Source organism: Emys orbicularis, chromosome 4 (assembly GCF_028017835.1).
Source record: "Emys orbicularis isolate rEmyOrb1 chromosome 4, rEmyOrb1.hap1, whole genome shotgun sequence".
Taxonomy (NCBI): Eukaryota; Metazoa; Chordata; order Testudines; family Emydidae; genus Emys; species Emys orbicularis.
In genome coordinates, this window is record NC_088686.1 from 55,524,680 (window position 1) to 55,549,065 (window position 24,386).

The 24,386-nt window shown below is 42.3% G+C and overlaps 1 protein-coding gene across 5 annotated transcripts; it reads right to left on the minus strand.

Moving 5' to 3' along the window:
• Positions 1-16,050: 16,050 nt before the first annotated feature.
• On the minus strand, positions 16,051-21,963 carry ACTC1 (actin alpha cardiac muscle 1). 5 transcript variants are annotated; one of them, XM_065402666.1, is made up of 7 exons: positions 21,835-21,963; positions 20,368-20,494; positions 20,170-20,256; positions 18,882-19,043; positions 18,568-18,759; positions 16,589-16,770; positions 16,051-16,194 (listed from the first exon to the last, which is right to left on the minus strand). In XM_065402666.1, the coding sequence occupies exons 1-7, from the start codon at positions 21,961-21,963 to the stop codon at positions 16,051-16,053; spliced, it is 1,023 nt and encodes a 340-aa protein (XP_065258738.1). The 5 variants fall into 5 exon arrangements, with proteins under 5 accessions (XP_065258738.1, XP_065258737.1, XP_065258735.1 ...); XM_065402665.1 differs by lacking the exon at positions 20,368-20,494 and having other exon boundaries at positions 20,170-20,365; XM_065402663.1 differs by having other exon boundaries at positions 18,882-19,060; positions 20,223-20,494.
• Between the last annotated feature and the right edge of the window lie 2,423 nt (positions 21,964-24,386).

Here is a 24,386-nt window from a genome sequence, read left to right on the forward strand (position 1 = left end):
GAAGCTAATCTATCCCCTATGCATACACAGGTAAACAAGCTGCATTCATTCACATAAGGCAATTAGCCAGTACTTTATCATAGCACAGATAGTTAAGCTGAAGACAATGCAGATAATATTATTAGTGTCCTGCAGTATCTTACATCTTTGATCTTAAGGTTAACTGAATCATCCACATGCATAATATAAGGCAATTAAGACATGAAAGGGAATTAGCATCTAAAAGCTAATCTGGTTACATTGTTAAACTTCTAACAAGATATAGGTAAACATAGACAGAGGCACTTAGCATCTACTCTTGATTCCATTACCTCAAATTAATGTGTTAATGATTGCTGGCCTAGTACAGCCTTTCCAGACTACTCTACCCCTTTCAGGAGTCTAATTTGTCTTGCCTACCCCAAGTTTCACCTTACTTAAATTACCTGCTTACAAAATCAGACATACAAATACAAAAGTGTCAAAGCATGCTATTACTGAAAAGTTGCTTACTTATTTTTACTATATAATTATAAAATAAATCAATTGGAATATAAACATTATACTTACATTTCAGTGCGATACTTGAGCCTGTTTTTTGCTTGTGAGCCTTGGCTGAAGCCCGAGCCCCAGGCAGCGGGCCTGAAGCGTGTAACTTAGCTTTGCAAGACCCCCCCCTGTGGTGTGGGGACCTGGGCAATTGCCCTGCTTGCCACCCCCTAATGCCAGCCCTGCACTTGCAACCCCTCTAAACCCATCCTGAGACATCCCCCTCCCCTGGGGGGCTGCAACCCCCAGAGTGAGAAACACTGAGTTGAGTACCTCCAGGGATACCTGTACCCCTGGTTGAGAACTACTGGTCTAGTACAGCTCTTTGCCTTGATTACATTTCAATGCCTCTTGCTAATTTCTTATGGGTCATACTCAGGTTGACTGGTCTGTCAGTGTCACAGAGGGAAAGATTTATGAATAGGAGAATAGCTTTCTTCTACATTGGGGGCAACCTTGGAAGGAGGGGGGAAATGAGGTGGGGTAGGCCATGCCCTAAAGAGGGAGGCGTGAGATTTTGGGGTGGGAGGTAGGTGGGAAGCTCCCATTTTTTTGGTCTCTGTGGGAAAAGTGGCAAGTTGAGAGACACTTTGGATGCGCTATTCTGGAGAGGCAGGAAAAGCTAAGTCATTCTGGGGGCTCTGAAGCTCTCAGGATTTGGGGAAAGGAAGAGCAACCTGATATTGGTTGCCTGGGGCTGGATTACTATGCTGCAAAGATGGCCTTTGCAACTGGCTCCGGAGATTCCTATTCAGGTGCCCAGGTACAACGGTTGTGAAAAGTTGTATTTCAAAAACGTATGTGATGGTGTAAGTAAAAACTGTATCATATTCCACACGTAGAAAAGACAAAGTTAAAGTGGTACATTTCCTAACTTCTGTCTGCTCTCCTGTGCACCCATAGCATTACATCAATAGGCTTTTAAAACATAAATGTAGTTTTCTCATTTAATATCAATAATACACACATTTTTAAAAGGTAATTTTAGATAAAGGACATAGAAATGAAATGGCAAGTTCAAGAGTCCACAATTCTACTTTCTTCTAACACTATCAGAATAATAAAAACTATTCTATAATATATACTTTTTATTAATGTTCTCCTTTGTGTATGTGACGAATACCATTCATTTCAGGGACAAGAAGATTGGCTCTTGTGTCTTAGAAATGACAATATGACTGATTATGCCAGGTCTCGCCTGCAAGATGTTTACCAGACCTCTGGGTCTTTTAAATAAGTTCCTTATGCTTCCCACAGAAGAGAATCCAGTTAAAAACAGTGAGGATAAGAAAAGCCTGAGCATTCAAGGATTCACATGTTCTTAAAGCCACTAATTAAAATGTTGCAAGGATTAACAAGTTTGAAATGAAATGATTTGTGTCCATTACCTTTTTAATAGATCACAAGATGTATCTAGCCTGGATCTGAATGTCTGTAATGTTTTGATATGACTACAAATCCAAATAAAATATCTTCTGCCATTACCCCAAATCAAGCTTAATTCTCATCAATTCTCAGAAGCTTCAGGCTCAGTACTCGAATGGGAGGCAGCTAGGGAAAACTCAGGTTCTGCAAGAAGAGGTGGTTTAATTCAGAAAGTGGTATTATACCCGCTGAGTCAGTACTGAACAAGTATCCAACATAGTGCTAGGAGAGAGTGCACTGCTGGAGGTTCCATCTTTCTGATAAGAAATCAATGCAAGGTTCCAACTGTCTGTGCTCATGGCAAATCATATGGCATATTTTGCAAGAGCAGGGTTGCTAATCCTGGTTTCCTGGCTAAATTCCATTTTGCCTATCTGAATTCCATATTATTTCAACTACACGTGGGGCCCTGATCTCAGCTGGGGCCTCTGTTGTGCTAGGCGCTCTACAGACAAGTAGAAAGACACAGTCACTGTGCAGAAGAGTTTATACCCTAAATAGACAAGACAGAGTTGGCGGAAGGAAGCATTAGTACCCCATTTTACAGATGGCAATCTGAGGTGCCAGATCATACAGACAGTCTATGGTCAAGCTGGGAGCAGAACCCCAACCTCCTGAGTCCCATTCAAGTGCCTTAACCACAAAACCTGACCTTCCTTTCTAATTCCTGTTGCAGTTTCATTTGCACACGGTATTCCGCACTTTTGTCCTAAGTATCTGTGTAGACTTTCTCTGCACCAACAAACACTTGCTGAGGGTGGCCAAAGTGATTCCTTTGGAGGTAGTTTGTACAATCAGCCTGTCAACTTTGTAATTCTCTTTCCGATCCATTTAGATAAAAGGTGCTTTATAACTGCAAGTTTGTTAACAAACAATCTATTTCTAAATCCCAGTGCAACCATAGGTACAGTGAGCACCATTAGCACCCTAACATTTTTTGCACTGCAGTAATTATCTATTCCACGGAATTTGTGGCATTCCCTATACTTAGGCTGGGGAATACCGCAAATACCATGGTAAATTTAACTACTGTGAGAGATAAATGTCAAGCTTTTAATAGCACCTACTGTCTCTCTGTAGCCACACAGCCCTATTTGGAGTTTGTACATTGACCCTCTGTGTGTAGCTATTTGTATAGGAAACTTACAAGAAATAGTCTTATTTGGCACTCAAAGTTACATTATTTTTGTTTCATTGTTTTACATTAGTATAGGTGGACAGGGCCAGTGGAGAAACCTTTGGTATATCTTTTGACAAAGTGAAGAACCTCCAGGGTACTTTTCCTGATCATTTTACATCTTGTCTCTATACAAAAATAAGCTTTGAAAATAAGTCCCTATTTCTCTAAGGTATTGGTACAATGAACAGAATGTATGGACTCTGTTCCATAGAAAAGAAAGGGACAAATTTGTCCACACAATTATTGTCAATGGGTGAGGTTATGTTAGATCAGAAGAGAAAAGAATGTAAACCTATCTCTGCATTCTTTTAAAATAATGAGTGTGACACAATATATTAAGAACTTGCTTTGTACATTACTTTGGGCACTTTTTACACATATAGAAATAAATTATTAAATCAGGCTGCATCATCTGAGCATGATTCTGTGGCACTTAGACAACGCGTTACAACAAAAGGATTGCATTTCACACTATCACCTACAATATTTCAGTTCTTCTTTTCTTTCCTCATAATCCCAAACTGCAGAGCAGAATTCAAGCCCTTAAGCAAAATACATAAAAAGTAGACATGTGCCGTCCTCTGAAGTAGGCTACTGAATCTTGATAGATTTTGAATGAGATTGGACATCTCGGTGATGTATCTGGCATGAACTATTTATTCTACTCATTTCAGCTACAATCTCTCTCCAGATTTGTTATTTACAGCAAATCACATCTGTATAATTATGGCCTCTAAAATTCTTTAGCATGTCAGAGACCCATTGCTAGGACAAAGGTAAGAGTACTTTTGGGGCAAATATTTGGAAATGTGATTGAGTTTCTTTAGCACTGCAGATAGCATGGAAAACCCAGTGCTACAGGTACTATGGCCAGGAACAAAGCTGCCACTCTAAGACAACTTTTAAGCTCTAGGCCTTGTTGCCCCACACGATCACAGGGTAATATTTTCAACAGCACATAAGTCACTTTGCAAGTCAAACTGAAAAATTTACCCATATATTATATGTAGACAGGGCTGCAAAAGTCTGGACACCAAACCAAATTGATTCTGAATCATGTGTGCACTAATGGCCAATAAAACACATGGTTGTCAGAGAGAAATAACATTCAATCAAGCAAGTCACAAAGACTTAAAATAACCTTATTACCAAATAAATCCTTTTATTGCCACAGTTGTGCCCTGGGTGCTATATAGGAAAAAAATGTTGTAAAATGTAGATTTTATAGCAGGACACCTAAATACCCTGGGAAAAGTTGGTAATTGAGAAGCTATATCCTAAACATTAACTGCAGTATACTGAAAACTTTTTTTAAATGTACTAATTCCAGCCAGATGGCAGTCAAGTATCTAGTAGACTATGTATGAAAAGAGGCATAACAGATTTTGTAAATATCCAAGTGCAGGGACTCTTGAATTTTGTCATAGTATGGACCACATCTGAACAGAAACATTGTCTTGTAGGACATCCATTTGCAATCAAAATACCGCCATGTGATAATCACAGAAATCATGTATATGAAAAAGTAATATTAGGAAAATACTCATTATATTTTTAGCTCTTTTTTTACTACTGTTTGGTAGCTGAAAACAAGGAAAAGAACCAACATCATATGACCAGCCAGCTCTCTGCAGACCTCCATCAAGTGTTTCACACTTCTATGTCTTCAGTGCAGAGTTCACCATGGCTTGACTAGTACAGATGGACCCTCCCCATGCAAAGCTCTACCCATGCCAGATCTGGGTAACTGCACCCACACTGGTGCTGTACAAAGCCATGTGCTGGATGGACTTATAGTTGGACATCCCATAGTTCTTAGTGGTGCATTAAACTGGACTTCTCTATGAATTCATTTGCAGGGTGCGCTTTCTTGCTCTTTTGCCTAGCATGTAACTTCTGTCTGTGGCAAGGCCACAAGAACAATACTTTATGTAAATAGCTTCCAAGGGAAGTTATTCATGATTAACACATCAGCTCTGAAGGTAAAAGGAAACAGCAATTGGCAGCAAGAACTTTTAATGAGAATGTGATTAAGGAATTCAGTCTGCAAACCACAGAGTGATTCGTAGCACATCTGTCTGACTGCTCCGCCTCTCCGCTTCTTTCCTGTCCACTAACCATACAAATGTCATTCTGGGTATATTTCCCCAAATTATGGATCTTTCTGACATAACTCCACAGCTCCTGGCCAAATGGGAGCACAGGAAGAGGATTTCTTGCATAGCACCTCTGTTCAAATGCTATGGAAGTTCAGCAGAAATGGAGCATGCAATCCTAGGGTTAAAATGCAGTGTGGAAGAAAGTACATCCCAGGTGAAATTGTGGGATAGTACAGAGGACTAACAGTACCCAGGCTTGATTAGCCTGTGTTCTCACTGCAAAGTAGGCAGGTTGCCAGCCCAGGCTGAAGTGAAATCTAAGATCAAGCCTGTGCCCACAGCCAAGCCTGCTAACTCAGGCTTAAAGCACCCTCAAGCCTGGGTTAGAGATTTATCTGTGTGGAGAGAGGCCGGTGAAAGGCAACACTTCAGCTAGCCCTAGCCCTGACTAACTCCGCAGGGAAGCCAGACCCTACAGTTAGGAGCCTCTGGGCTAGTGAAGTAATAGCAGATTCCCTTAGCTTTTTCATCTTGCACAAATTGTTTATGCCTAAATATACAAGGTCTGAACCACCACTGCATTACTCCATTTTAACTTCACTGAAATCAGTGGGGTTAAGCTAGTGTAAATTGGTAATAACCCAGTGGTGTATCAGGTCTGCTACAAGAAACACATCAGGAAGAGCATGTCCTATAAGGAGTGTATGATTTAGTAAATGTAGTGTGTGCTAGATGATGCTCCTCGTGACTTTACCTTTCTTGTTAGTCAGTTTCTCAGAGCCTGGGTCAATTGACTCAGGCTCACAAGACTCACACTATGGGGCTAAAAATAGAAGTAGAGGGCTTTGAGACCCACCCCCTCGCCAGGTTTCAGAGCCCAGGCTCCAGCCCAAGCCCGAATGTCTACACTGCTATTTTTAGCACCCTAGCATGAGTCCTGCAAGCCCGAGTTGATCCAGGCTCTGAGATTCTCTGCTGCAAATCTTTTTTGCAGTGTAGACATACCCTCACACTCTGCTTTTACACCCCCTGGCTCCTGAAAGCTCACTTTGCTCATATAGACTTGCTGGTCTGTACAATTATCCATTTTGCATGTTCAAATACAGTTTATGAGGAAGCAACATGTATACATGCAAGTTTTGCAGGTACTGTATATCTAAAATTCTGGTTTGTAACTTCCTCCAGATTGAGAAGAAAGAGATAATATTGCTTAAATCTCAATTCTCAGCTGGCTAACTCACCAACAGCAAACTGAAGGCTTTACATTCATGGTTGCAGATATATCCATACAGGAGACACAAGCAACATCTGAGAGAGAAAATTTCTTTAGCATCTCAATATCCTCCCAGCTCACATGCTGGAAGTAAGCAGGCAGGTGGATAGGGGTGCAACACATGTATTCTTTAATCCAAACAAAGCTGGGCAGTCTAATTTTAGGCATACCAGCACGCACAGTGTCACCACTTATTTTATAAATCTCTATATTAAAACCATCCATCAATGTTCCAGTTAGAAAGGCCCATCCATCCATTATACTCTATTTCTTCCTGATCTCCCTTGTTTGCTTTATTTTTTTTCCTTTATCTTCTTTCTTGAAATATAGCACTTAGATCACCAAACTGCTGTGCCCACTGGAGTAAGGACCATCTTTTGGTTAAGGCACAAGAAAGGAAATTGGAAGGCCGGAATTCTGTTCTGGGCTCCGATGCAGGCTTCCCTGGTGACCTTGAGCAAGTCACTAATGATAGCTTTGAAAAGCGGCCTCTGATTTTGGGTGCCTATAGAGGCATGGACTAGACCTTATGGCTTCTCAGGGATCTCTCTGGAAGCTGGGGGATCCATGGGAGGCTAGAGATATATCGGGGGGGGGGGGGAATGTTCACATTGGCTTTGTGCCCTGGTGCCCCATGCCACTCTCTAGAAAACAGCTTTAATGGAGACACACCACCAGTAACTCCCCATAGCTGTGGCTGCTCCTGAGAGGAGGGTCAGTGGAAAAGATCATCAATACTATCAGAACATCTCTGTGGAGCTAAAGGCACATTCCCCCAGTTTGCAATCTCCACCCGGCCTCTCCCACTGTAAGGACCCCAAGTGGCAGAGCAGCCCCACAGGAGTTGGCTAATGCCCTTCTTCCCCCTACAAATGGATTGTACATTAAAAATTAGTGACATTAATTGTAACCCTTAAGGTAGTAGGAGTGTGTTATTGTATTTGATTTACCATCTGGTTCTGCTTGTTATTCAGCGACTCACTGATTTCAAGAGATTTATTAATTAAAAATAGGATTAGGCTATTTTTACATTTGATGAGCCCTGAAACAAGCATGTGCTTAACTGAAAAAATATCTTTGATTGAACTAAACTGAACATGGCATAGAGTGAGGTCACAGTTGCATTCACTATCTTTTTTATTTTTTAAAAAAGTAGAAAGCTACTCTATGAAACACTGGAAAAATCCACTCAGGCATCAACTTGCTGTCCTACATATCAGTGCAGGAAACCCAGTTTCAAATCCCAGAGAGAGTTTCTCACTCCTCTAGCCCACCAGGGGTTCAGAGAACTGCAAAGCATCATGCTCTGTTCTTAAAGGAAGGGTTCACTTTGTGTCATTCAGCAGCTCTTTGCCTGTTCAGAAGCAGCATTTTCTGGGGTGGGTAGGGAGCTTAGTTTAAATCTTCTGGCTATGGCTGTGCATCCACAATCATGGATACAGGGAAGAAGGAATTATGATATTTTCTAAATACACATTTACAAAACATAGTAGCTACTTTTCACTGGGTAAACACAGTCATAGGCATTTATAACCCTCTATTCAGAACTAGAGACTTTTGAATAGAGCTGGTGAGAAAATGAGAATTTTTCTCCCTCTATGTGGAATGTGGACTTTTCATGGAAAAAACAAAAACAATTTTTTTCAGGTTTTGGCAAGTGAAAAAATACTAAAAACTGCCAAAAAACTGAACAATTGTCTGGCTTCAGCCTAAAAGTTTTGGCTTTCAGTTTTGTGACAGAAAAAAAAAATCAAAATTTTTCAAGGAAAGCAGACACTTACCATGAAAATTGTTATTTAGACAGAAACCCAATTTTTAAATAATGTATTTTGATTGAAGTTTTTTGACCAGTCCTACCTTTGAGTCCATCTAGTAAATAATATGGGGCCATATCCTGAGTCCGCTACTGTATGTTCCTCTGGAACTTCACAGCCCAGACAGATTCCACAGCCACAAAGTGCAAATAAAGAGAGTCTCTACCACAATGGCTACCATAGGGTTATATGACCTGGGATCCCATCTTCAATTCTACCCCTCCTCCCCAGTATTAGATTAAATAGGTCCTTGACATGCTTTCCCAATTCCACTATGCTAGACATGCCTTTAAAGCACAAGGGAGACTGTAGATTGTAAAGCCATTATATTCATAATAAATTATGTACTACTAATTAACATTGACAACATTATATTTTTTTGTGATGCAAACTGACAAAAAGCTTGGAAATTCAGAACAAAGTTCCACATTCCTTCTTTATTGTTTTATTACCTAGATGGTATTGGTTAGCTTCACAACCGTAATATATTATTTACATCTCAAATGCATTCCTCCCAGCATCATGCTAATGAAACCTTTATGCCATGCCATTACATATTCTTCCTGTCTCGGTTTTTCCTCTATATTAATGTTACTTGTCAGAAAATAATCAAAGAAAAGTGTGTTTAAAGTATAATTGCCCTCCCCTGAGCCATTCCTCACATTGTGTTTGGTGTATTTCAGCCCGATGATGGATTTTTCCAATGGTTTCTTTGTGAAGAAAAATAAGATTACAAATAATTACATCAATTTGCTGTGATGTTGCTATAACAGAGCATCATATATAGTTTAATCACACAATTAAGCCATCCGTTAATTATCTGTTAGCATAATCTCTTTGTTCAGATATGTCCAATAATAACAATTCTGTATTGCTGAGAATAACATTTATTATTAACATTTTCCTTTATAGGAGAACACCAAAAATAATTGGTGATACACTAACGACCTAAAACTGTAGGTCTTACTCAGGCAAAATTCCTGTTGCAATTAATGGGCATTACAGCTGTGACCATTTTAAAGCCTACATCCTTCCCTTTGATTTCCTCCTCACCTTAAGCTTTGTATTGCTGGCAGGTGTTGCAGGGCAGGGCCAGTTTCACCCTGTCACTGTTAACCCCAGCCAGCCCTGGTCCAGTTTGTCCAGCCCATCACAGAATACGTTCCGTATCAAGCTGACTAGAGCAGCTCACCACCAGGAGTGCCAACCTCAGGCCAGACTGTGGAGAAGCAGGACACAAACCCCAAATTGGTTGTGTGTTCTGTACTTAGATTTTACCAGCCAAATATCAAGTGTGAACTCCTCAAGCACTACAACAGCCTTAACATGTAGCCACAGACAGTCCCCTTGGGTATGCCAGTCTATCTTGCCAGCTAGGCAAGCTTGCCTTTGTGACGGATGGTCCTTTACACCAAAAATCACAACAATATTCAGGTTACTCCCAGTCCCAAAGAACCAGTCACTTACCCCAGGTCAATTTCACCTCAAACCAAATACAGCGCTTGTAGCCAATTCTGTAATAAACTAACGAAAGGTTTATTAACTAGGCAAAAGAGATGAGTTATTTACAAGGTTAAAGCGGGTAACTATGCACACACAAATGAGTGACAGTCTTAGGTTCCAAAAGGTAATAAGAGCTGCTATATATGCAAGTTCTATATGTCCTTTAGGGCTAACCCAACCTAAACAACTTGGGAATCCCTTGCTTATGCTTAGAAATATTACCTTCTCCAAATTCAGGATAGTGAGACCCCATTCCTTCTTGTTAGGCATTTTTATTCCCTTCCCCCCAAAGTTCAAGCTGATGGGATGAATTCACATGCAGGTCCCTGCTTCCTGGATGTGGGGTTGGGAGAGGAAGAGGGCAATTAACAAAGTATTTGTCCTTTGATGTTTCATAGTGGCTCATTTGGTTTCAATGGGACTTCTTGTGTGCAGGACCAGCACATTACGTTAATTAATTCTTTCCTGTTTCATGAGTTACACAATTACAGAAGTTTACAGTGCAAATACTCAATATAACTTTATATCATGGGCTACAGATAGTATAAGTAAGATTAATAGCAGCCTACAAGCATTTCTTCAAATCTAAACTCATTCTTGTAAACTTAACATCTATTTCAACAATGCTAACACACAGGTGGGCCAGACTGGTTTCCAGCTATGCATTTGTCAATGTTCAGTGAGGCCTAGGGGCCTGGGCATGAGCTAGTACCCAGTCTGTCAGCACCACATTCACTATTTTATGTATTGATATATTATTATAGGCATATCTGATAGTGAATCACTTAAGGTCCCCTAATACTAGCCATTATAAGCCCCTGTTTTCAGTTGCTTATAATTTTGCCAAACTTTAACCACTCAAGCTCACTTTTTCCATGCTTGCTATCTGCCTCAGGCTGAATTTGGTTGTTAGTGGGGTTTTTTTTTTGTAGTTTGTTTGTTTTTCGTTTTGTTTTGTTTTGTTTTAAGCTTCAGCAAAAACAGTTCTGCCATTTTCAAGAATAGGGTTAGTTAAAAAACTTGTCCTACCATTTCTTTGAAGAGCTCTGGCACCTCCAGGTTTTGGAGCACAAACTTAAAATGGTCCTGCCAGAGAGCTGCCTTTTTTCCATCCCTGCGAAATTCCATCCTTTTTTAACTGAATTGTAAGCTTTTGAAAATCACCATTTGTACATGCTCAGTAAGGCTTGTTAGAGGCTGGCTGTGAAAATCTCTGAATAGTCCATCTGAGCATGCTCCAACTCTACAGAGCTCCCTGGGTGCCAACTGCACTGAGCATGCTCTCAGGCCCAGTAGAGCTCCCTACATGGAGAGTGCAGCATGCTAGAGCTGCTAATGGGATAACTACAACAGCCACTATAGCAAAGTACTCTTTAGCCCAGGGGAAAATATGCTGGGCTAAGAGCAAGAAAGCAGTCATGAGTTCTAATCATAGCTCTTACTGATGTGTGTTAATAATTCTGTACACTTTGCAGTCCTTTCTAACTGACCAAAGCATCATACACCTTATTTAAGAGGGAGGATAGTGTAAGTCCCCCTATCTTACACATGGGATAACAAAGAGGCTGAACAAGATCAAATAATAGAAATGAGATTTCCAATATGGCAGACTCAGCCTTTTGGAAATGACATACCAAATCTATGTGTTCAGCTGAGCTGTTTGCAATCACTATAGCCTGTCTCTCCCATCCAAAACCAGGAACCCTGATTCCCAACATTCTCCTGCAGTGTAACAAATAATAGGTGTGTAAGCCATTAGAAAAGTGGATGTCATAGCACTCCCTAGGGGTTAGCCAACATAGAAAATAATAGCCTATTATTATAACCAGCTATGTCTTTAGCTCAAATATCAGAAAGCTGTGCTGCAGTTGTAAAGATCCTGGGTGCAAATCCTGATGATGACCTATGTGAAGGGTCTATATGCTGTGAAGGGTCTATATTAATCAAGGCTAAATCCAGATAATTACATTTTAAAATATATATATTATATTTGGAGTAGAGTGACCATATTTCCCTATGCTGAATACGGGACACCTGGTAAAATTACTTGTATTCAAGCAAGGTCAATGGCAATCTATCAGAACTATACAGTACAAACATCGAAATTAACATCAAGTTGGCTGAGCCCCATTAAAAAGAAATACTGAGTAGTTGGATTCTTTTTATTTACCTTATCTTTAAGGCTTTATGCTTCACATGGGGAGAGGTGACACACACACCCCTCCCCCTCCCACATACATGGGGAGAGGTGACACACACTCTCACACAAGGGGAATGACTGACAGACTCCCTCCATCCAGCGCTCTCTGCCCTCCATGCCTGACAGGGCCCCTAGGACGGACTAGCTTATCCCGGTACCTGGCGCCACGTCGTCCCAAGGCAATGCGTGGGGGCGGCATGTGGGGTCACATGCTCTTCCTCCCCTCCATGGCTGGAAGCAGCTTGTCTCTTCCTGCCTGCACAGTGTCAAAAGGCAGCTAACACCTCCAGGCCGCTGCTGGCCACCAGCGTAACCCAGCCGCCTCCTGTCCCCTGGCTACAGTGCGAGGAGGAAGGGGTTAAGCCCTAAGGATGCATTGTGCACCAGGGCCCAGGGAACCTGACTGCAGGGGCTTCAGCACCTGTGGAGCCCAGCCAGAGAGGTGGCTTAGCAGGGGAAGGTGCCTAAGAGATGGAGCAGCCACATGCTCCCTTGGGGCAGGACCCAGGGCGGTGTGGGGGGAGGCAGTCGAAGACGGTGCTAAATTCCTGCCCCGGGTGCTGCTGTGGAGCCTGCAGGTTTGGGGCAGGAACAGGCTGGAAATCACCTCCACCTCCCATTCTAGAGCTTAGCTGAGGGGTGGAGAGGCTTCCTTGTAGCGCTGCGTGGGGCTTTGGCACATGCAGGGCTTGGCTCCTCCTGGCCAGCACCCCAGGCCAGAGGGTCTTGGGCTTTCCTGGGGCACTAGCCCAGCCAGAGGCAGTGGGGGAAGGAAGGAGCCTTCCGGCCAGGCTGCTGGTGAGCTGAGCGTTCCAACCAAGGGCTGGTTCTTTGCACAGTGCTGGGAGAGGGAGGCGGCCCACTGGGGGGAGGGGGGATATGGAGGAGCAGTGGGGCTGGGAGGGCAAAGGGGCAAAGCAGGGAGAAGACAGCTACAGGGGGAGTACATAAAGGGCTGATGGGCGGACAGCAGAGGCAACACGTAACTGGTCACCGCTTGATGCCTGTCCGTACTCACTGGCCGCTACAGCTCACAGCGTGCAGCCAGCACTAGCTGGAAATGGGGTAGGGGGCAGGGCCCTATTGGCCGAGAACCAGCATGCAGTGGGGGCTGCACTGACGGACCGGCAGGGGGAGCAGACTGGCCCTGCAGCTTCTCCTCACCATGAGCCCTGCACACCATCATTGGCCACTGAACCCTCATCCCCATTCACCACTGGTGTGCGGGCGGCTGGAGAGCAGGGATCCAGCCAGCAGCAGAACCTGCCAATACCGATGGGGAGCAGGCAGAAAATACAGGACAATTTGCCCGTTTTTAAAAAAAAGTTGGGACACCTGCAGGAGGGCTTAAATAGGGGACTGTTCCATTAAAAACGGGATGTCTGGTCACCCTAATTTGGAAACACTTGCTCTAGTGGCAGAAAGAGGAGACAAGAGCACAATCTCCTTCCCTTGATGCCTATATGTTTTCCATTCACCATATTTTTGCATGTTTTTTGCTGCCCATAACAATGTACCATTAGCCATAAATGATTAATCCAATAATGTCTCTACAGAGGAATCCTGTTAATGCCATCAAGCAACTAGTGACATGCTTCAGTCTCTCGCATGCTCAAAGGCCCATTGTTATGAACTGCTATTCACACTCTTGAACATGCTGTCAGCTTTATGCCTGCCACACCTGACCCAAATGTCAGTGCCAGTCACAGCTCTATTGTCTCTTAACTTTGATTCTCTCTGCATATTTGTCTAACATTTTGAACTTCCCTTAGTTTGAAGCAATGTGTGGCTGACTGAATTTTGCAAATTAGCAAGTAAGAGAGCAAACAATCAAAAAGCAAGGATTCTGCATTACAATTTGTAATTTAATTGGCAAGCGTCATTGTCATTTGGTTTCAATTATTCCTATTGATACTTCATAGTACACTTGTAAATATTATGTACTGTATTTTATAAACTACCAAACTCTACCTGCATACCAAACTCTTCAACATGTGAGCCTCAGAATGGTGCAATGCTTTTAAACCCTGGTTGAGAAGGAGGAGGGTGTCTGTTGGTTTTGGGTGTAAATTATGGGATGTGCTGATTAACAAATCTCTACTGTACTGGAAAGGCTTATTTAAAAAAAAAAAAAAAAAAGATTGATAATGCTATGCACAGTGTCATGCTCTGGTATTTCTAGAAGCCAGTATTAACCTTCTCCCCAAAAACTCTCATGATCAGAGCTGAGAAAGTCCTTGTCATACTTCGTTCTTAACAAAACATTCTACGTCTATAACAATGACAGACAATTACAACACCACCTTTTTACACCCTGTTCCAAGGTACAATAAATTATAAACAGTACAAATAAAATTTACTAAAAACATCTTCATATATTCACAGGGGCAAATACATCTCTGTATAACAGAAAGTGCTTTTTTTCTGCTTATCCACAAATTACATCCAAGTATCCAAAGTTTTAGTTAAACTTCAGAATAGTAAATGGGAGAAACAGGGGAAAAGCCTCTCTTGCTATGTGCATGTCACCTATTTTTAATTATTCAGTATTCTTATATTGTATAGCAGTTGAAGAATATAAAGTTAGTATGAAACCTATTTTAAACATGATCTTTAACACCTTTAAAGCCTAATCATTCTACAGGGACCTGATACAGGACAGCGCTTAAGCACATGCCTAACTTTAAGCACTCGCCTAAAGTTAGGCATATGCTTAAGTGCTTGCTTAAATCAAGCCTAGGTGAGTCCCACCTGTATGTATTCTATAACAGGCTATTGATTAATGATAATATTGAAGCCAAAGTTTCCCAAATCATTTTGTACTACACATTTCATTTATTAATTTTTAAAAGATAACCAACCAGCAGCATAGTTATGAAAAGAAAGTGTGAGGAACAGAAAAAAGCTTACAAACGCCAGGCCGTGTCTCATCTCAGTATCTGGGTCAGATGGAAAATAAGAATTAAAAGTGTCTAGGGCACTCTGGGTGATGTAAAAATAATCATTAGTATAACAGCAGTGCTTCATTTGTGCCAGGCTTGCCAGGGTTGAGCCCTGGCACCTCTAGGCTTGGCAGTTCATAGCCCTGGCACCTCTGCGCTTGCCACATCAGTTATGAAAGTTAAAAAATTGCTTGAGTCCAGGCACCTAGTTGCCTGCGCTCTGGCACCTCTTTCATTACAAATTAAGCATTGTATAATAGTTGTATGTTATACTACTTTTGACTTCAAATTTTTGTTTGGCTTTTGCACAATAAAGCTTTCGTGTCCTTGTTTCAGAATTTTTGATGGGTTTGACGAGATGGGGGAGGGGGTCAAATTGCCAGTTTGGATTAATGTTTAATCACAAACATGTATAACCTTCAGAAGACGCTTCTGGTGGGTGGGGGAGGGGCTTTTTCGGCATTAAGGATTTACGTTAATTAGTTTTAAATAACACTGATCATATGAACATAATTATCCTTTTCCAACTGTGTTTGGTATGCAGGACTTTGGTATTAAAATACTTGGATTATAACTAATCCAATTAGCAATTGAAAAATAACATTTAAACCCAAAGAATGAATGTGAGTTATTTGCTTCCACTTGTCCCACTTACTGGTTTTACCCCCAAACTACTTCTTTATAAGCTGTGTTGTAAGATGCTTCTTTTGTTTCAGATTCCAAAAGAAAAAAGTCTGAAATAATAATATATCATGGCTGATAGAGTGCCCATAATCACATAATTTAAAAAAGGACACCCACCCACCAAAGTGTTGTGTTGTGTTAGTTTCCAAACCCCAGTTTGTATACAGCTTAATTTTTAGAGCAAAAAGGGGGGGGGGGGAAAAGACAAAATCATTTGTAGGTTGCAAGTCCCAGATCTTGTTTATTTATAAAGCAATAAATATTAGAAGAAGCACAAATAAATTGCACGGGTGTGTAAACAAACTGTACAATGACTGAAGAGAGTTCAGGAAGGATTGCTGGAAGACTCCAAGAAGCATAATGTCATCATCCTGAGTGGGAGGTAAATTGAGGAAAAGGCACTTAGAAGCACTTGCGATGGACAATGGATGGACCAGCCTCATCGTACTCCTGTTTGCTGATCCACATCTGCTGGAAGGTGGACAGAGATGCCAGGATGGAGCCACCAATCCAGACAGAGTACTTGCGCTCAGGTGGGGCAATGATCTAGGGAAAGATAAGCAACAAAATCCTCATCAGTTCAACAGTTTGAGTTTCCAACAGCTACTTTACATGGGCTTTGTAGTGATTTGATATACCAAATTGCTACAGACGACATAAAATTATGAAAGAACTTTCCTATCTTATCACTGGTAACATCTCCAGCAGCCAGTTTACAATATATGCAATATTCTCAAAAGCAATTTACAGCCTGATTCTCCTCTCCTAACACTTGCTTCTTATCAGTATAATTCCACTGACTTCAGTCAAGTTATTCCCAATTAATCCTGCAGCTCTTGGTCTCACTATTGAATTGTTCCCACCACCCAAACTAATTATTTAGTCCAATGCGATCATTCTTTACCCCAATTTCTGTTTCTTATGACACCAAACCCCTCACCTTGATCTTCATAGTGCTAGGCGCCAATGCAGTGATTTCTTTCTGCATGCGGTCAGCGATACCAGGGTACATGGTTGTACCACCTGAAAGGACATTGTTGGCATACAGATCCTTACGGATGTCAATATCACACTTCATGATGCTATTGTAGGTAGTTTCATGAATACCAGCAGATTCCATACCTTGAAAGGCAAGATGATAGCTCAGCAAGTTATACAGGAGGGACAATTTTTGTGTAAAAGATCTGTGAGCATTTATAGCTATTATTAATAAGCATTATTATAGTGCCATAAAAGTATGTGTCATAAAACATAGCAAAAGCTTCATTCAGGACAGGGATGGTGTTACAATATAATAGAGACAAAACAAAACATGTGACAATGATTTCGATAAAGGGAGGGTGTGGAGAGATTATTTATTATAAAAGTACTGGTTAATAATAATTACTATAGGAGACTAACACAAAGGAGAATCCTAAAACAAGTACATTTTAAAAAGGAGAGGTCACTTGCTGGAGACAGTGGGGGGAAGCTTCTCAGTGTGTGTGGAGCAGAATAAAAGAAGTGCACAGCAAAGAGCAGTAATAGAGGATCAATAGAAATATATGTAGAGAGGAGGGATAGGAGGAAATGACAGAAGAGATGGAGATTATGTAGGTCCTTGAAAGTGAGACAAAGAGCTTTAATTTGATCTGGTAAAAGACAGGAGCAGAGCAGAAGAAGAAGAAGAGATTAGCAGTAGTATTTTGGATAGACTGGAGAAGAGAGAAAATGGAGAGGCCAGGCCAGAAAGGTTCAGTTATCAAGACTAGAGATGATCCAGGCACGGACAAGGGGTATAGCAATGCATGTAAAGAGGAAAGACATCAGAAGCAAATGTTCATAGGTTACATTCCGATGTATTAATTTAACAGGTGCTTCCTGAAAGCAATGAAACTAGATCTGCAACGAGATGCCAGCTGATGAACAACTGCATTTAATACACAGGGTTTATGCTATAAACACTTGTTGTAGCCAACAAATTTGTTTGGCTCTATAGCAGAATTTACAATCTAAGCCATGACAGTATTTAATTATAAGGCATATACATAGACGCAAACCTCTCTTTCTGAAACTTCACTTCTCAGTAGAAGCAGCTGTTGTCTTTGAGTAAGTATAAGACATAAACCTTTCAAATACGGTCTCTGAAAAATTCACCCTGATGGAAAATCTCCAATGACACAGTGACATTCTACTAATTCTAAGACCTTTATATCTGAGCAATAACATTTCTGCAAGGACAGAGTCCTATAATTATGCCACATCAGCACAATAGGGACAATTTACTTGTGGGCCAGATCCTCAACTAGTGCAAATCAGCAGAACTCCATTGACTTCAATTGAGCTATCCTGAGTTACACAATAGCTAAGAATCTCCCCTAATGTAATTACAGTAGTGGAATTTTGGGGGGAGGGGAGGAGGTTTGGTAAAGATCAGTTTGGCAAAGGCTTGGCTGTCACTCTTCCAGCATAAAAGTAGCCTAAACAAGGCAGATTGAGTCAGTGGAAGCCTCCCCCTTTGTAATAGGATCTTGTGGTAGCACAGAGCCACAATAGAGGCTCCTACACCATCCCCCTCATGCATCCCAGTGCAGGCACTTATCTGGGAAAGAGGAAGTGTGACTGAAGTGTCCCCATGTGCTGCTTTGTCACAGTTGCTGGAATGGCCACAGGGAGGCACTGACAGGCACAGCTAGTGCAGTTGCAATTTGAAGGCTATTCTAATCTGCACCAAGAAATTAACCAAGTGCTCAGCCAGCAAGCCACCTTCTCAATAGTCTTGTGCCAAGCATAGCTTAGCAGTACTGGAGAATCTAATCCATTTTTTTGCTTGTTTTTATGCCAAATTTAGCTGAATAGGTAGATAGGGAATGGGGACTCTCCAAGCCTTACAGTTCACTTGGTCTCATGGCCAAAGGAGGAGTCCTTGGGGGCACTTACCAATGAAGGATGGCTGGAAGAGAGTCTCTGGGCAGCGGAAACGTTCGTTACCAATTGTGATCACCTGACCATCAGGCAATTCATAGCTCTTCTCCAGAGAAGAAGAGGAGGCAGCAGTGGCCATTTCATTCTCAAAGTCCAGAGCAACATAGCACAACTTCTCCTTAATGTCACGGACAATCTCACGTTCAGCTACAGAAACACAGAAAGCAAGTCAAGGTCTGAAGAGGGGGATTGCCAGAGGCAGAAGTTCCCCAGTGGCTTGAGAGAGATGAGAAGATGTTAGCAAGGAGATGAGGATGAGATGTACTTACCTGTTGTCACAAAGGAGTAGCCACGCTCAGTGAGGATCTTCATGAGGTAGTCAGTCAGATCCCTGCCTGCCAGATCCAGACGCATGATGGCATGAGGCAGAGCATAACCTTCATAGATAGGTACGTTGTGGGTGACACCATCGCCAGAGTCAAGAACAATGCCTGGAAGAGGGAAATGACTGAGATCAGATACACTTGGAAGCATCTAACTTTTCAGAAATCACACGACCTTTCAATACACAAGTCAGTAAGAAAAGAAGGTATATATAACGTAATGTAAATCAGCATAGCTCTATATTGTATTCAACGGTTACAATGGATCTGGCTCATTCTGCCTTTGCTAGCATGGCTATTACTGAAGATTCAGAGTGATCATTCACTTGAAACAGTCACTCTCCATTTACTCCGAGTAAGATCCTTTCAGTAACTTTACTAGCACTATCTCAGTGATCATTGTTTTCAACTGAAGTCCAAGCATTTGGCCTGAGTCTCCACTCAAACCAGTTATACCAGTGTAACCTCAGTGAGTTCATAGTAGTCACTTTTGGTTTACATCACTGTAAGTGAGAGGAGAAGCAGGACATGTCTTCACTACCACTTATGTCGGCAAAACTTATGTCGCTCAGCGGTGTGAAAAAACATATCCCGAGCAACATAAGTTTCGCCAGCATAAGTGATAGCGTGCACAGTGCTATGTCAGCAGGAGAACTACCGCCACTCATTGGGAGTGGTTTAATTATGTCAACAGGAGAGCTCTCTCCCATCGGCATAGAGCAGCTACCTGAGAGATCTTACAGCAGTATAGCTGCATTGGTACATCTGTGCCACTGTAAGGTCTCTAGTGTAGACATAGACATTAGGCAACTGAGGCTCATTTTTAAAGCAATACGGATAAATTAATAATACCAATTTCTTATGGCACTTTTCATCAGAAGATCTCAAATCACTTCACAATCTTTAATATATTCAGCCTCAGAACACCCCTATGAGGTAGAGGCTCAAATAAGGCACAGAGAAGCTAAGTGACGTGCCCAAGGTCACATAAGATGTCTGTGGCAGAACAAGGTATTGAACCAAGATTTCCAAGTCCTAGGCTAGTACCCTAACCACTGGAAAATCCTTCTGCACATTCAGTAGACTGTTTTAATTTTTTACCAGTGCCATATTTGAAATACATCTATTTTTCTGTGAATCTGGATGCCTTAGAGACTGCTCACAATTTTCTGTTTTCCTTTGGAGTTGAGGGGTTGAAAGGAAAAATTTCTATAGCAATCACTTATCTTTTTACCTGTGGTACGACCAGAGGCATATAGGGACAAGACAGCCTGGATTGCCACATACATGGCTGGCACATTGAAAGTCTCAAACATTATCTGGGTCATCTTTTCACGGTTAGCTTTAGGGTTCAGGGGGGCCTCCGTGAGCAAGGTAGGGTGTTCCTCAGGGGCCACACGCAGTTCATTGTAGAAAGTGTGGTGCCAGATCTTTTCCATATCATCCCAGTTGGTGATGATGCCATGTTCAATAGGATATTTCAGCGTCAGGATACCTCTCTTGCTCTGAGCCTCATCACCTACATAGGAATCTTTCTGACCCATGCCAACCATAACACCCTAATGGAGGAAAGTATAAAGAAATATTTTCTAGGGGGGAAACACCATTATTAAGCACAGATTTTATCATGCCAAAGAGCTAAGTATATTATTTGGGATAAAGCAGGGAGAAATACATGAACTATGCCAAAATGTGGTTAAATATGGAAAGCAACATTAATTTACTTTGAATATTAATTAAGTCAACACATAGCTGACTCTTTTTAAAAAATCCTACTTCATTTAATCAATTAAAGTGACAAACACAAAACAGGAAAACTCAACTAGCTCATTCCCACATACCTAAGGCTATGGTGGAAAGCACACCATACAATATCATGAAAAATGAAGCTATGGATAGATGGATGAGAGAAAGTTTTTATAGCTATCTCCATGACAGTGAAATGCATCCATTACAATAGCCATAATCATTCACAAACTAGTAACCAGTTACAACTGTTGCATTCTTGAAATCATGCCAAATACTGTATTATAAATAAAAGAGAGACGGAGGGGCTTATCTCGTGTGGTAAACAAAAAGATGAATTGTATTAATCTTTTCATCATTGAGTCCATAATATCAAACACCATTGTTGAGCTTTTACATATTTTTTGGCATGGAAATTGTAGCTCTTGGGTGGGGGCAGGGGTAACAGTTTACTAAAAGTTTTCTATATGCTGGTTTAATGCTCACAATATGGAGAGGTAAGAGAATGGGAGACAGAAAGAAGCATTATGGGGAGATAAAAGGAAGGGGAAAGGGTCTGGGGCAAACAGTAGAGAGTTCCAGAGTAACAGAGGAAATGGATCAAAGAAAAGGAAAAGTGAAGAATTGAAAGGGAGTGGCAGTGGTGTGCAGGGTTAGATGAGCTAGGTGGGGAGGCAAAGGTCTATGAAAAGGTCTGGGGGTGATGTAAATTCAATTAATGGAGCTATGGATTTACACGGGCTGGAGGAGATCTGTTCCATGGGAGGAGGGAGGAACTAGGAAAGATGAGAGAAAGAGCAGTTAAGTGGGGTGAAGAATGAAGTGAAGGCCCACAGGGGAGAGGAGGGAGATGAAAGAAAAGGATATGAGAGGGAGATAGTGGGGGAAGTGAAGAATGTGGGGAAAGGAGAAAGTTCATGATGGGGGAATTGTAGAGATATGAGTGGAGTGTGGGAAAGGAGTCCAGTGAGGTAGGTGGGGCGAATCAGAGGGGGAATCCCACTGGGATGAAGAACATCGGAGAGAAGGGAGCCGGAGCTCGGCAGAGAGCGGCGGGGATAAGAGGCAGGTGGGGGCTAGAGCTGGGGCTCAGAGGCGGGGGGCGAGTCGGAGGGCCAGGGGCGCTGAAGGAGGAGACGGCGGGGCCCGTTACCTGGTGCCTGGGGCGGCCGACGATGGAAGGGAAGACGGCTCTGGGGGCATCGTCTCCGGCGAAGCCGGCTTTCACCAGCCCGGAGCCGTTGTCGCACACGAGCGCGGTGGTCTCCTCGTCGTCACACATCTTGGGCGGGAGGCAGGGATCTGCAAGACAGCCCAGCCGCGTGTCCAGAGCCCGTGCAGCCGCCGGGGGAGGCAGCAGCCTGCAGAGCCCTCCATCCTGCCCAGCCCAGAGCTCCCCCCAGCACACACCCGGCTCACTCCAGCGGGGGCAGCTTTCTCTGCCCGCCCAGGTCCTGCCTGAACAACAAGGGACCTGCTACCTCCCTCCCTCCCAACTGCGCAGTGATAGATATTAGACAATCAATCACCTTCTAGATCTCTCTCTCTCACACACACACACGGGATAAACTCGTGGCGGACCCTGGCGTCCAGCTGTTGCCTGTTCCTTATTGTTACTGATGCAGCGTAGCGATTGCCTGCACTAACCGCAGACCGGACACGGGACGTTGCCACATAGTGCAAACACACTTCTCCACCCCTCTGGAGATTTTAGATACATATAATCAGTTAATATTTTTCCTCGGCTCTTCAAATGCACGTTAACTTCTAGCAGAGCATTATTAGAATTGTTTTAAAGAAATGTCTTCCAAGATCTTTCTTTGAAGGACTAGCAAACTTTTGAGAGCTCTCCTGGGGGCGGGGAGTGGGGGAATTTCAGACACAGCTTGTTTGTAGTGTCTATAATTCCCCAGACAGCCAACCTGTGGCAATCAATATTATTTTAAAAGCAATGAATGAAACGATGGATGAATGAATGAATGAAAAGTTTATAGGCTTCAGTCCCCCCTCCCAGCCCTTACCCAAAAAAGAAATAAAATTAGCCCTGGTGTTACAGATGCAAAGCAGCCTCCTCAACAGTTGTATCTAGAAATCCAGAAATTGTCTCCTCTTTGTCAGTCTGATCTTCTAATTTCCCCAACGATGCCTTCAGCAGAGCAGCTGCTGTCCTGGGAACGTGACTGATAGGCTGGTCAGCTGTACTACTCACCAGATCAGCACCTACTGCGTGGGGTTCCTGAGAAAAAGCTGGGTACTGACTCAGAGGGAGATACACCAATTTATACTTCCTGCGCGGCAGTGGCAGTCAGACGCTCCTGAGGGACAAGCCAGACACCTTTTCCTTATTTGGTCGGCTTCACGCCATTGAGTAGCAATGAAGCCATTAATGGAGTAAGGGAAGGCAAAAGTCAGAGCAGGCTAGAGCAGTCGGGGCCCCACAGGCCATGTAAGGCAAGCAAGGGGGTAGCATTCTAACAGCAAATGGGATGGCCAAATAGGGAACCCATGTGAAAAATCATGCATACTTGTTCTGGAGGCCAATATTTTTAAAAAGATGAATGAAAGGAGGGTGCCCATCTTGCTGTTTTAAATAATCTGGAAGCTGTAAAAAGATCAATGAATTAAGCTCTAGCTGCCATAGTGTCTGGCATGTGTCACTGCAGTGTGGGAAGTAAGCAACTGGGACAAACCAGGAGTGAGATTTCAAGAGGATAATAGTTAGATCATTAATCTCAAAATACATTTGTTTGGTGGTGGTGGCTTCTTTGCTTTTTTTTTTTTTTATTGAGAAGGATAATCAAGAACCCCATATTTAATGACAGCAGGTGAGCAGGCTGTCATTGGTAGCTACAATCTCAGATTTTGCTCCTGTAGTAAGACAGAAGGCAGCATATGCTTCCTGTATTGCTTCAGCAAGAAGCAATGCACACTTGAATTCTCTAAACTTTGGTGAATACACGCAGAAAAAATTGTGCCCTCCTTTGCTTTTGGCAGGCAACAGGCAGTGCAAAGCAGGATCTGTTGGCTTACAATAACATATATAAACTCCCCATTTTTGTACTTTTAGTGCACACTGAATCAGTAATGCATAGTGATATGTATGGGAGGGGGGCAGGGGGAGAGATGGGAACAGCTTGAACAAAAACAGCTATGGTATTAATGTAATGTGGCAGTTGTTTTCCTGCTCTGTTGAAACATCCACATTGATAATTTGTTCCAGCAGTGGAACCTAGAAGATCCATATATCTTAAAGGATTATTTTTTTTTTCAGTTAAAAATAGAAAGACTGGAGAGGCATCCCTTGAGTGGGTTTGGCCTGGTATGTGAAGGCACAGATTGTCAACGTGTTTCCTAAAGGAACTTTATTATACTGCAGAGTACAGTGTCCTTCGGGAGCTCAGCTCGTAAACTACCCAGACATGTTAATGTCTGTCTATGCTATACACTCTGGGGAAGGAAAAATTGAGCCCAAGGGAATGGAGAGAGGTGGGGGAAGGAAGAAGCAGCAGCAGCAGTTCAGTTAGCCAGATCAGTCACTCAGCTACACATCTTGTGCATGAAACATATTAGATGCTGAAAAAGACTTCTGTCAAACACTCACATACATCTTAAAAGATATGAAAGAAAAGGTCTTTGAGTGTAATCAAAGCTACAGTTTTTCTGTGCTCTCGTTGCACTGAGAAATGGGTGTGATGAGTGGAAATC